The sequence below is a fragment of the Equus caballus genome, chromosome 2 (assembly GCF_041296265.1).
Source record: "Equus caballus isolate H_3958 breed thoroughbred chromosome 2, TB-T2T, whole genome shotgun sequence".
Classification (NCBI taxonomy): Eukaryota; Metazoa; Chordata; class Mammalia; order Perissodactyla; family Equidae; genus Equus; species Equus caballus.
The window spans coordinates 40,100,242-40,113,938 of NC_091685.1; the positions used below are offsets into that span (position 1 = coordinate 40,100,242).

At 53.7% G+C, this 13,697-nt stretch overlaps 1 protein-coding gene across 5 annotated transcripts in view; it reads right to left on the bottom strand.

Moving 5' to 3' along the window:
* Positions 1–8,945: 8,945 nt before the first annotated feature.
* DISP3 (dispatched RND transporter family member 3) overlaps positions 8,946–13,697 on the bottom strand; it is a 72,908-nt gene continuing 68,156 nt past the window's right edge. For all 5 annotated transcript variants that reach the window (XM_023635798.2, XM_070253600.1, XM_070253593.1 and 2 more), the window contains 4 exons: positions 12,328–12,487; positions 11,652–11,765; positions 11,076–11,242; positions 8,946–10,228 (listed from right to left, as the gene is read on the bottom strand). In XM_023635798.2, the coding sequence (XP_023491566.1) occupies positions 9,866–10,228; positions 11,076–11,242; positions 11,652–11,765; positions 12,328–12,487 (804 nt within the window). In that variant the 3' untranslated portion in view covers positions 8,946–9,865. The remainder of the gene's footprint in view (positions 10,229–11,075; positions 11,243–11,651; positions 11,766–12,327; positions 12,488–13,697) is intronic.

A 13,697-nucleotide genomic window follows, 5' to 3' on the forward strand; every position in this document is an offset into this window, starting at 1 on the left:
TCAAACATACCTACGGATAGACCACCCTTTGCACTTATGGAGTCCCTGCTTTGTGTCTTGCTCTGTGCTAAGTGCTTTATCAACATTTTCTCGTTGAATCCTCACTGGAACTCTGAGTTGGATACTTTCACTGGCCCCATTCAACAGGTGAAGTGATTAAGCATGGTTGATTGTTTGCGCAAATGACCATAATTATTCTCCCTGTATCCCAACCCCTTTGCAACATGACTTCCCAGTTCCTGCCATCAAGAGGTAGAGTCTATTCCCCAGCGTTTGAATCTGGGCTGATCTGTGTCTGACTTTGATAGTAGAAAGCAGCAGAGGTGATGGCACACCCATTCTGATCTTCGGTCATAACAAAGCGCTGAGGGGCTCCAACCACAGAAACTTATCACCTCACAGTTCTGGAGGCCAGAAGTCCAAGATCAAGCTGCTGGCAGGTCCAAGCTGCCTCTGAAACCCATAGGGGAGGATGTTCCCTTGTCTCTTCCTAGCATCTGATAGTTTGCTGACAATCTCTGGCATTCCTTGGCTTGAGGATGCATTGCTCCAACCCTCCATCTTCACGCAGTGTTCTCTCTGTGTGTCTTCACAGCATCTTCCCTCTGTGCATGTCTTTGGCCAAATTTTCCCCCTTTTTATAAGGACACTGGTTGTATTGGTTTTCTGGGACTGTCATAACAAAGTACCACAGACCGAGTGGTGTAAACAGAAGTTTTTTGTCTCACAGTTCTGGAGGCTGGAAGGCCAAGATCAAGGGGCCAGCAGGTTGGTTTCCTCTGGGGCCTCTCTCCTTGGTTTGCAGATGGCCGTCCTCTTGCTGCCTCTTCACATGGTCATCCCTCTGTGTGCACACACCCCTAGAGTCTCTCTGCATGTCCTAATCTCATCTTCTTATAAGGACACAAGTCAGATTGGATTAGGACCCGGCTTAACAGCCTCGTTTTAACTTAACAACCACTTTAAAGGCCCTATTTCCAAATAGGTCGCATTCTGAAGTACTGGGGTCAGAGCTCCAACATATGAATTTGTGGGGGACATGATTCAACCCATAACAGGAGGCCTTGTGCATGCTCACCCCTTTTCCGGGAACCCTGACACTGCCTTGTGAACAAGCCTGGTGAGTGACACATGGCCCTGTGAACCCTGTTCCCACAGCTTGACAGCCAGCCAAGCCCCCAGAGCAAAACCACCCAGCTAATGTACAGCTGACTGCAGACACATGAGGGAGACCTCTAGGATCAGAAAAACCACCCGGACGAGCCCAGTTCAATTTAACTAGCGCACAGAATCAGGAGCAGAATAAATGGCAGCTGTTTTAAGCCACTGGATTTTGAAGTGGTTTGTTAAGCAGCGACAAATAGCTGGTACACTGAGGCTCAGAGAGATCACGTGGTTTGCACAAGGTTGCACAGCTGCAGGTGGAACCCAGGCAACCTGATGGTCTGAATACCACACCACGGAGAAAGGATCTGTCCCAAGGTATCAGATTTGTCAAAGTCTCCCTAGGACAAGGGTCCAAGAGCCCCTGAGTGAGACCTCTGGAATTCAGTGATCCAGGGGACAACATGGGAAGAATCTTGCCTCAGCTTCAGCATTTGCTGTGAGACCTTGGGAGCAGTCACTTCACCTTGCTGAGCCCCAGTTTTCTCCTCTGTAAAATGGGGTGGTAATAAGCCTGCCTTGGAAAGTTGTGAGGAACCAGCGAGACTCTGAATGTGATAGCCCCTTGTGAGTTGCATAGTATTGTATACATTTTAGGGAGTCTCTCTCTCTCTTTTTCTTTTTTTTGTGAGGAAGATCTGTGCCAATCTTCCTCTGTTTTATGTGGGATGCTGCCACAGCGTGGCTTGACCAGCGAAGGCTTCCTGGAGGAATCTGAGTCTTGAAGGATAAGCGGGGAGCTATGAAGGTGCAGTGTGAGAGGAGAAGTGTTCCAGGCAAAGAGAACAGCCTGTGCGAGGGCCTGGCCATAAGCCACAGCTCTCCACATGTCAGGAACTGAAAGAAGTTTGGTTGAACTGAAGCCTGAAAAAAAGTGGAGACAGTAGCATGAAATAAAAATGGGGGAAATTGGGGCTGGCCTCGTGGCCAAGTGGTTAAGTTCACGTGCTCTGCTGCAGGCGGCCCAGTGTTTGGTTGGTTCGAATCTTGGGTGCGGACATGGCACTGCTCATCAAACCATGCTGAGGCAGCGTTCCACATGCCACAACTAGAAGGACCCACAATGAAGAATATACAACTATGTACCGGGGGGTTTTGGGGAGAAAAAGGAAAAAAAAATAAAATCTTTAAAAAAAAATGGGGAAATTGTCAGTGAGATCGTAAAGGGCCTTGAAGGCGCCACACTCCTGCTCATACCAAAGGTTGTGATTGGAACTCTTTGGCTCCAGAGCACATGATGGTTCCACATCCCTGCTCAGAGAAGAGGCAGAGAGGCTGCTGCTGGCCCCACCAGATCCTAGCAGCTCCCAGGTTCAGAGCACTTCAGCTGAGTTTTTGATGCTTTCTCTGGGTGAGGGGTGAACCCCCTCCCTCCCTATTCACTGCTCTCCCTAACTCACTCCATCCTCCTCCAGTCCACCCTCCACTCCTCAGCCAGACTGCGCTTTCTAAGGAGCAAATGGAAGCCACATCTCTTCTCTGCTCAAAAAAGTCATCCAGCTAATATGTTCCCGCAGTCCAAAAATCCAACAGTGTAAAAAGATTTATAACAAGGCTTCCTCCCGTTGCTGTCTGCCATTCACCTAGTACCTCCCATCTCCACAGGTAACCACTGTTTTCCTTTACGAATATACAAGCAAAAATAAGTATATAGTCACTTACCCATATTTTAACACACAAACTAGCATATTTTACACACTGTTTTCCAACATCTTCCCACCATTTAATATAACTTGGTGATTTTTTGCATATTGGCACTTAGAAAGCTTCCTCGTTCTTTCCTTCCAGTATGGACTGACTGTAACTTATTTTGTCTGTCCCTGTGCTGATGGACGGCTAGGAGCTCCCAGCCCCTCGCTATACCAGACAAGTCTTCAGCGAATAACTTCCACACTTGACCAGTGTAGCTTTATCTGCAGGATACATTCTCAGAAATGGGATTGCTGAATCAAAAGGATTGTGTGAATGCAACAGTTATTGACAAATTACCCTCTATGACAGTTGAATCAGTTTATACTCCCACCAGCAATTCATAAGAGAGCCTGTTTCCCCATATCCTCACCAACAGAGTGTGTTATCAAACTTTTAGATTTTTACCAATTGGATAGGCATTAAATGGTTTCCCGCTTTAAAAAACCCTCCATGATACCCCCATTCTCCTCAGATAAAGTCCAGCTTCCTCTGGCGGTTGTAGGGGTGTCCTTTTTCAAGAGCTTTTCATGAGCCAGGGAGGTGGATGTGGACCCGGCTCACTATAGCATGACACTTGTGTTCCAGCAAAGAGCCGAGAGAGAATAGGAAGCCTTCATGGAGGAGGTGGCATCTGAACTGAGCCTAGACAGATAGGTCAGAGTCTGACAGGTGTTAATGAGAGGAAAGAGAGGGAGATGTGTCCATAGTCCAGAAGAGAGATGGGAAATGTCTGGAGAGAGTAAAGAGCCCAAGGTGGCTGGAGGACCCAGAAGAAGACAAGCCTGGAGGGGTTTGGGGACCGGTCATCATGGGTCTTGAATGTCATGTGAAAGAGTTGAGGATTAGACCTGCAAATGATAGGAACACAATGAAGTCTTTTGAGAAGGCATGTGAAGTGGGTGAGTGGAGGGACTGTTTAGTTGGGACTCTTGATTTAAAGTGAAAGAAAACCCTGCTCAAGGTGACTTAAGGAAGAAGGGAATTTATTGGCTTGTTTAAGAAAAAAACTAGAGGTAGTTAGCTTCAGGCATGGCTGGATTCAGGGGCTTAAATGACATCACCAGAAATCTGTCTATCTCCCTTGGCTCTGCTTTCTTCTGTGTTGACCTCATTCCCAGGCTGTCTCCAGCCTTTCCTCTCACGCCTTAGAAATATCAGTCAAAAGAGAGTACATCATTCCCAATAATTCCAGCAAGCACACAGGAAGACACTCATTGGACTTATTTGGGTCAGTCGCCCATCCCTCAACCAATCCCTGTGGCCAGGAAGATGGAATGCTGATTGGCCTCGCCTGGGTCACATGCCTACCCACATGGTGGAGTGGTGGGAAGTTGGGAGGTAATGGGGGGTGGGGGAGTGGAGGTAAACGGAGGGAGTGTTTATGAGGGGAGGGTGTCTAGCAGCTTCCCCTGCACCACAGGGTCTGGGGTGGAGAGGGACCCTCAAAGACAAATCAATGTGTGGTGACCAGAAAAGGGAAGAATGGGCTTATATGGGGGACAGAATAAAGGTAGAGAAATTAAAGAAGAGACTGTAAGGTGCAGGCAAGAGGGATGAGGGAAGTAGAGGGGGCTCCCTGTGAGCTCCTCCCCTGAAGGTGTAGGGCGGGGATTTGAGCTTCTCCTTGTGGCCAGGTGGTGCGTTCCACCGGCCGCTGCACTCTGGTTCTTTCTAGAAAACAGCAGATCTTGGGCCCTAAGGCAAATCTAGGTGGCCTTGGAGGGCAGGTCTGGGCAAAGACATGAGGCCCCATGCCAATCTGAGACCTCAGGCAGGGTGGTGGTGTGTGGACCGATGGCCCCTGACTGCTGGGCTCGTATTTTAAGTCAGTTTGGAGTGGCTGGCATTTCACAGGACTCCGCTGAGCCTTGAATGCCAAAGGCAATGGTATTTAGCCTGCTGGAGCAGGCATAAACGCCAGTCTGAACTCTGGAGGCCCCGGCTTTCCAAGGGGCACCTCTGTCCGAGGTGCTGAAACAGCCTTGAGGCGCTGTCTGGCAGCATGTGGTCACCGTACCCTGCCATTGTTGGGTCACGCTGCAATGACAGCTGCTGGAAATCACAAGGCTGGACCATAACTCAATTCTCATTTGGCATGTCTTGAAGTTCATCCAGTAGCTGCTGCTGCAGCCATCCTGTTCTGCGTCAGGGAGGCCCTGGAGGAAAAGGAGATTGTTCTTCCTGGGCAACTTTCTCTGCAGTGACCAAGGCTGGTCTGAGATCCCTGCGCAGAGGGCCAGCCCACCTTGATTCACTTGGTGGGATGTGTGTGTGTGTGACTCTGAGTCCTGTAGGTAGGAGTTCCAAGCTCCTGAGATGTCCAGTTGTTTTCTCCTGGCCCAGCATGCCACCCCTTTCTCTGTTCACTGTCCCCAGAAGGCTCCAGTCTTGTCCCCTATAAGATACAATGAACCTCTTCTTTTATGCCCTAACATCAGCCTGCAGGAGGCTGGATTTTGGCTCAACAAGCCCTGTATCTGGTAGGATCAACTCCCCAAAGGCAAGAAAACTGGTCCTCATCTTTTAAATCTCAGGGCAGAAGCCACTTCCCCAGTGACTGCTCTGCCAGCCCGGCCACATGGCTCAGTGCCCTTACCCCACACTCTTCTCCCTCGAAGACCTCTGGCTTGTGGTTGTATATTTGAGAGATTCTTTTATTAAAGTTACTCTCTCCATCTTGACTATAAGGTCCCTGAGGTCAGGGTCAGGTCTGTTTTCGTGTTCTCTTGTATCACCGAGGCCTGAAATAGTGCCTGGCACAGAGCAGTGCTCAATAAATAGTTGTTGAACAAATGAATGAACAGCTCCCATGGGCATCCTCCTGCTTATCAGATGTGAACAATGAGAACAAGAGAGACTCACAGAAGAAGGATGGCAACGATGGTGGGCACTGAGGGCAGCTTGATTTTAGGAGACTCAGATCCTGGCAGCTCAGCAGTGGAAGGAATCAGAGCTCTGGACATCATTTTCTCCCCTGTCCCATTTTCCAGAGGATTAAATCAATGTTCAGTGGCATGCTCAAGGCCCCCAAGCAGGGTTGGGGCTAAGACTCAGACGCTGGACTCTTGATTCCAAGCCTGGGCTCCTTCCGCTCAGAGTAGCATGTGGGTGGGTGAGTGACTGCTGCTGTGGGGAGAACCTTGCCTGCCTAGCTGGCTGGCTGCTTCTATGAGTCAAACCTGGCAGAATCCTGAGAGGCCACAGGGGAGAGAGCAAACACTCTCCACCATCAGCCCTGAGTGTAAATCCTGCTCTATCATTCACAAGCTGTGTGACCTCAGGGCAGTTACTTCATGTCTCTGGGCTTCAGTTTCCTTAGCAGTGAAACAGGACAAAATCATCCCTTCTGAGGAATGCTGTGAGGATTCCCGAGAATGTATGGGCAGTCCTGGGACACAGTACTCCAAAAACGCTGGCTCTCTTTTATACCTCCTGGCCTCCAAGGGAAGGAGAGAGAGAAGCAGGGGCTCAAAGAATCTTTGCAGGTGATGGGGGGGTCCCCCTACCCTGGGCTCCTCTCACGCCCTCTGCCCCTCCTTGGCCTGCAGAAGGCCTGCACAGCCTCACAGATCCTAGGCTAACCGCTGTGCCAGAGCTACTGGAGAGCATCTCATTAATGCTCAGCAAAAGCTCATTAAGACCATGAGCTCTGCAACAGCGACAAAGGAAGGTCAAGATTCTTTCCATGAGAGTTAGTGCCTCTGGGACCCTGTGGCACCAATATTCACAAACAAGATGAAGGGGGATTTATCTGTAGGCAAGCAGGCAGCCAGGTGGGTGGCCCAAGTTCCCTGGAGCTCCCAGTCACCCACATCCTGCTCCCAGCCTTGCCCTGGCCTCTGCCCCTGGGAGGGAGAGCATTACCGGCCGGGAGCTGAGCAGAGCAGTCACCACGCAGGGCCTTAGGGACCAGGGCAGGTCAGTTTTAATGAGAGGAAGATCTGAAGTTGAAAATGCCATCCATAAAGGCTGAGGCTGGCAGGGAGGCAGAGTAGGGCAGCGACCCTGGGCCAGGAGAAGCTGCCTTGTGGTGTGCTGTGGGCATTCACCTCCCCCTCTCTGGGCCCCAGTGTGTTCATCTGTAAGATGGGAACTCAGCTTGCAGGAGAGTTATGAGGCTCAAGAAAGAGTTGTATTGATGCGAGGGAGCCCTAGTCACCCGGGGGGAGGGGAGCGACAGTGACACCAGGGCCTGACCTCCTCCACCCCTGATTTGCCTGCCCATCACCCCTGCAACACTCTGAAAAGATAGAGGCCAAGGGGAAGGAAGAGAAGCTATTTCTTAAAAGCAAAGAAATGGGCTAAGTGAGGGTTTCCTTACAAATGGACATTATTTGGACTGCGTGCAAATGATACGCAAATGACTCCGCCTCCACTTTAAAACTAGGCTATTGGGAAGGTCTCAGGACAAGGACTTAGAGATGGCAGTCCTTTTTCTGAGCACTTTCTGGGGTGTCTTAGCTTGCCAACTCCTCCTCTGTCTCACCCCTTCCCACCTGGCCTCCTCCCGTAAGTTTGCCCCATTCCTCTGGCAGCTGTGGTCATTGGAAGAGGTACGACCTTGCACAATGGCCGGAGCCCTGGGTTGACTGGCCTGGATCCCTCATCAGCCCCTTTAGGGCTGTGTGGTCCTGACCCTGCCCCCCAGCCACAGTGCTCTTTGCTGAGCCTCTGAGGGCTCAGGTTTCATGTAAGACTGATGGGGAAATGCTGAAGTATGAAGTATTGTACAAATTCAGGGGTTTCCATTCCAGAGTCTCTAAGAACAGGCTTCTTGACCACCAACCTTGAGCTTCCCTGTAACTGTCATCACCCTTTGTGTTAAAATTCTAGGAGAGGCTGTACACCTTAATGGTTGAGCACACGCCCTGGGGCAGGCTGGCTGGGGTCAAAAGCATGGTTCTACCATCACTGGCTGCGTGACGTGGGCAAGTCAGTCTCTCGGAGCCTCGGTTTCCCCATGTATAAAACAGGAATGAAAGTACTTGCTCCTTGAGGTGAACAAAAGAGCTGATGCATGTCGAGCCCTGTTATGGGTTGACTTGTGTACCTACTCCCGCAAAACATGTGCTCAAATCCTAACCCTGGTACCTGCGATGGGCTTCTCTAGAAGTAGAGTCTTTGCAGATGGTCAAGTCAGGATGAGGTCAGGAAGGGGGGCTCTAGTCCAGTATGGCTGCTGTCCTCATAAAGGGAAGATGACGTGAGCCTCACAAAGACAAGACAGGCTCATGAAAACAGAGGTGGAGATCAGAGCGATGTGTCTACAAGCCAAGGAACACGAAGGGCTGCTGGCAACCAGCAGAAGCCAGGAGAGGGGCATGGGACAGACTCTCCCTCAGAACCTCCAGAGGGAACCTTCCTGCCAACACCTTGGCTCTGGACTTCAGCCTCCAGAACTGTGACAGAATAACTTCTGTTGTTATAAGCCACCCCGCAGGTGGCACGTTGGCATGGCTGCCCTGGCAGACTAATACGAGCCCAGCAAGGAGCGTCTGGCATGGTTAGTGCTACGTGTCAACCAGCACCACTAACTGCTTGTTTGGTGTCTGTCTTCACCACAGATGGTGGGGCCAAAAGTCTGATGGTTCTTCAACAAATACTGAGTTTCTGCTTGGTGCCAGGCATGCTCTAGGCAGGGGAGATGGTGTTGCACATCTGTCTTGCATGCCTAGCCCCCCACTTCATATTTACAGATGACCAGGTGAGCTGGCCTGGAGACCACCTTTGATGACATCTTTCCCACCCTCAGGGCTCAGTCTGTGTCCAGTCGCCTAAGGCTCAGGGGGCCATGCCTGACCCAAGGAAGGTCAGTGCCCAGCACAAAGCTGGGCTCTCCGAAAGCACTCAAAAATGTCCCAACTGGGCAACCAGATGAGCCCCACTCCCACAGTGTGACCGAGAGGCCCCCAACTCCCCCCTGGGCCGCAGAGCACTCCCTCACCCTGGTCTCTAGGAGGTCCAGCACCCTCCACCTCACCTCCACCTCCTTCCAGGCCCAGCCCCAGGCCCACCCCTCGTCCCACGTTATGGCTGGGCAGCACCCGAACACTTAGTTATTTCAATTTTAAGAATATGACGGAGTCAGCGAGGCTTAAAATGCGTGTGTTAATAGCGGCGGTCTGCAGTTTCATTTCACTTTAACAGGAACCATCTGCTGCGAGCAGGCGGCAGGCACGGCCAGTTCTCCCCCCACACAGCCTCCCCCCACAAAATGATTCCATCCCTGGAGTCGAGTAGGGGAGATGGGGGTTCAGAGCTGTGAGGAAGGCCGTGCTGGGGCCCCACAGCCCCCAGGGAGGAGGAGCCCCTTGAGGATGGGGCCGGGAGTAGGACATGCAGAACCCCAGGCTCGTCCCTCCATCCTCTCTGGCCAGGAACAAAAGGCCTGGGGAGGACCACAGGACCACCGAGCACTGGCCGCTGCAAAGCTGAAAGGGAGGAGAGGAGGGGGCAGGGGGTGCAAAGCCCCCGCCCGCGAACCCACTGTGCTCTTCCTGCAAAGTCCCGGAGGAAGGCACGGGGCTCAGGAGGTCCCTCTGGCTCTGCCACCGACCCAGCCACGGGTCACTTTGCCTCTTGGTGCCTCAGTTTCACATCTGTAGACTGGGGGCTCTGACACCCACATTGGAAAGTTGTTGTGCACACTGAGGGAGTGTGAGGGAGGCCCCCTGCAAAATTAACCTGAGCCCGGGGGGGACCAGGCACGGGAGGAGGGATGGTCTCTTCCGCTGTCGGGGGGAGCCCAGGGCGACTGCTAGCAGCCCGGAGGCTAGGGTGGCGGCTGGCTTCACACCCAGCTCTGGCTCAGCGCTGTGATGACGGCAGTGTGGGCCACACAAGTGGGCACCAGTTCCCATCCTGGGCCGCCGGGCACCTTCCAGCCCAGGCCTGGGAACACAAATAGTTGGAGCCGAGCTGGGAAACAGAGTGTCTCTGGGGTCAGAGAACAAGAGCCTCATCCCCATCCACTGGACCAAAGGTGAGAAGTCAAGACCCAGTGCCAGGGCTATAGGGAGGTCCCGTTGGGCAGGGGGATCTTATAGCCACTCTGGAGGAGCACAAGGCAGGCGCCCAGCCCCAGGGCCCCTGCTAGGAGCACGGCGGCCAGGGCTTTGAGGAAGGAAGTCCTGGTCCGGGTAAAGGAGCCGGGCGCCATGATGCCGAGCAGGGCCGTGCTGACCGTGAGCGTGTAGAGGATGGAGATGCCCGTGTTGAGTGCGACGATCTTGCCAAACTTGGCAAATGGGGCGATGATGCAGAAGAAGAGGGGCACCGTGGCGATGACAGTGGTGAGGGCGCTGGAGACGATGGCCACGCCCACGTGCCGCACAGCCTCCAGCGTCCGCCACTGGCGCTGGGAGTGGGTGTCCTGGGTGCGGCGGGGGGGAGAGGGAAAGCTGGGGCCCTGGACACTGCTGCGATCCCTCCCTGCCCAGGGCTTGGGGTGGGGCTTGGCCTCTGGGTAGACACATACACCACTGCCCAAGGCCAGCCCTGCCCCTGGAGGCCCCAGATTCTGCCTCGGTAACTGGCTATGATAACAGCAGCTACTGCACGGCTTGGTGTGAAGGTGAAATGATTCCCCTACACTAGGCACAGTGCACAGTGGGGGTGCATTAAGTGTTGCTGTGATGACGAGGATGCTGATCATTCGCATAGTAGGTCCTCATAAATGGGAAGCCCTGACTGGAACTGATTTCTTTCTCTTGACCAAAAGCAGCTAACTGTGTAATTAACTTACATATTTATGAATGTTTTCACACCAATACAATTCCGAACTAGGAAAAAACAAAAACTTCACGAGACCCAGGGCTGGTTTCAGCACTGAGTACTTGGGCATGTCCTCATGAAGCCAGAGGGCCGGAGGGGGGATTGGTGGCCTCGGGGTCATGACTAGAAGGGCCCAGCCGTGCTCCCAGGCTGGAGAAGGAGACTTGGAGCCAAGAAACAGGATGGGCCCTTGGCCGTGGCCTGGTCTAGCTGCTCAGGCTCACGTCAGGAGACAGAGGCTGGAGTCATGGACCCGCCCAGGGCCCACAGCACTGCTCGGGCAGAGACTTGAGTCCCCTGGGCGTGGAGATCGGCCCCAGAAGCCTCAGCTCCTGGAACATGCCCTGGTTGGGGGCTGGGCACTGGGGTGTCCAGCTGCCCTTGGGGAGCTGCACCAAGGAAAGAGAAGATTTGCTGGGGATGGTTAGGGCAGGCAGGGGGCTCACCTCAGCCTGGTGGGGGGGCAAGTTCTCTCCAGCCAGCAGGTAGCCCTCGACCAGATGGACGCAGTAGTCCACAGAGGAGCCGACGAGGATGGACAGGGAGATGGCTTCCACGGCGCCCATCTCCCAGCCACTCCAGTACATGATGGTCACCACCAGGCAGACGATGCCTGCAGGGGCAGGGGACAGCGGGAGGCAGCTCGGACTCGGCCCTACCCTCATAGTCCTGGGGAACGGGGAACGCTGAAGTCTAGAGTGGAGCCCCCAGCTCTGATGACAGGACGGAAAAGGAGGAACAGGGGCAGAGAGACCTGGGAGGGCCCCAAGAGAGGGGACAGGTGCAGCAACATATCACTGGGCTGAGAGCTACTACATGGTGACAGCTGGCTCTCCGTGGGGAGCATGCAGACTTGAGGACAGTCCTACAAATGTCGCAGAGACAGCAGTGAGCAGAGGGTCTTTTTGCTGGGGCTGGGGGTTGGGGAGGCCGGGAAGCCTTCCCCGAGGAGATGGGACAGCGAAGGGTTGAGAGACCTCTGCTGTGGGACCCCTGCAGCCCCTGCCCCACGGCCCACGTACCCAAGATGCTCAGGAGCACAGGCAGCAAGAGCAGCACATGGGTGGTGAACACGGCCACGGCAGCCACGCAGATGAGCAGGGAGAGGGCCAGGCCATACAGGGCGCTCTGCACCCCTGCAAGGGGAGAGGAGGGCCCTCAGACGCGCTGTGCAGACAGGGCACCCACAGCCCCTCACCCCACGGTTCAAAGGTTGCTGGGGTTACACAGATGGGCACAGTCACGGCTAGCTGTCACTCTGTGAAACCACTGAGCCTCCATTTCTTCGTCTATAAAAAGGGTTAATAACAGTACCTATCCCACAAGCCTCGTTCGGAGTTTACAGGGAGAACACAGATCAGGCCTCAGCACAGGGCCTGCCCCGAGAAGGGCTCTGAACGACAGACAGCTGCCTTATGCTCATGACTTTTACTTTTTAGGTGGCCAAATTCAATGTCAGAGAATGTGGCCAGATGTCCCCGAACAGGAGGGGACCCGAACTCCAGCCTCTGACTAGTGTTCTGGCCACTGGGTCATCCCAGTTTCTCCAGGGCTCTTGGCCAGCATTGAGAAAAGGACAAGTGTGGCTCAGATAGGCCATGCCATGCCCTCACTGCCCTGGGTCACCTCCCTGTCTCCCCCACCGCCACCGCCCGCCCTGCCGGGACCCCCGGGGTCAGGGGCTGGGCTGCCACTGGCCTATGATCTCCATGAAGATTTGCTTCCAGTGCTCGCAGGTCTGGAAGCCGCGGCGCAGGGCCGAGCCCTCGGGGAAGGTCTGAAGCTGCTGCTGCAGGAAGCTCTCCCAGCGCAGGTAGTCCGAGTAGGTCTGGAAGGAGGACTTGCCCTTGTACGTGGTCTGCGGGTGATAAGAGCCAGTGAGACGGGCCGGTGGCTGTGGCCCACTCTCCCTTCCCAGGTGGACGTGGCAAATGCAGCCAGCACTCGGCCACTTGCAAACAGAGCATGTTGTGTGTGTGTGTGCGTGTGTGTGTTGGGGGTGACAGATGACCCAATCCAAGATTACCTCCTGCCAGTCTCTGGGTGCACATGTGGTTCTTGGGTTCCAACACCACCAAAGTCCCTGTCCCCTTCCAACAGAGCCACCTTCAGCTCCCAGAGCCCCCTACACTCTCATGTTCCACCCTCTGCACATGCTATTCCCTCTGCCTGCACAGCCAGCTCCCACTCATCCTTGAGGCTCGCTGAGGTCGTGTCTCCTCCAGGAAGCCTTCCTTGATGCCCCAAGATAGGCTTCCACTCGGCCCTGCAAGCCCTCAGTCCTTGCCCATCAGAGCTCTTGTCACTGCCTGGCGAGCTGCCCGTCTCCTGGCTGGACTGTGAGTCCGGGAGGGTGGGAGCGGCCTGCCTCGCTCACAGCGCCCAGCTCTGAGGAGCTGTTCAGGGCATGGTGAAGGAGACAGGCATTTACTCTGCTCTGGAACTTTCACAAATGTTATCTCACTGGCCCAATTCTGCGCTCCCTGAGCACAAGCCAGTTAACCGTGTCCGTGTACACGGATGTGTCTGAGTGTTGGCGGGGTTCAGCTTGGAAGCGACGTCCTGTCATGTGGAGGAGCCTGTGCAGACATTCTCTCCTCTCAGAAACTGTCTAGGGCTTTAAGGCTTTCAGCCTTAAAAAGGAAGGAAATTTGGACACGTGCCACAACACAGATTAACCTGGAGGACATTACGCTAAGTGAAATGAGCCAGACACAGAGAGGCAATACTGTGGGATTTCACTTACAGGAGGTACCTGAATCAGTCAAATGTGCAGAGACGGAAAGCAGAATGGTGGGTGCCAGGGGCTCAGGGAGGGGACTGGGGAGTTAGCGTTTAGTGGGGACAGAGTTTCAGTTTTGCATGAAAAGTTCGAGACATGGATGGGGGTGATGTTGGCAAAACAATGTAAATACACTTAATATAGTGAACTGGACACTTAAAGATGGTTAAGATGGTAAATTTTCTTATGTATATTTTACCACAATTTTTAAAAAACTACCCAGGGATTTGAACTGGTGTCTGCATTAGCCTGGGGCTCACAAGGGCTTGGAGGGCCTCTGGGGCTC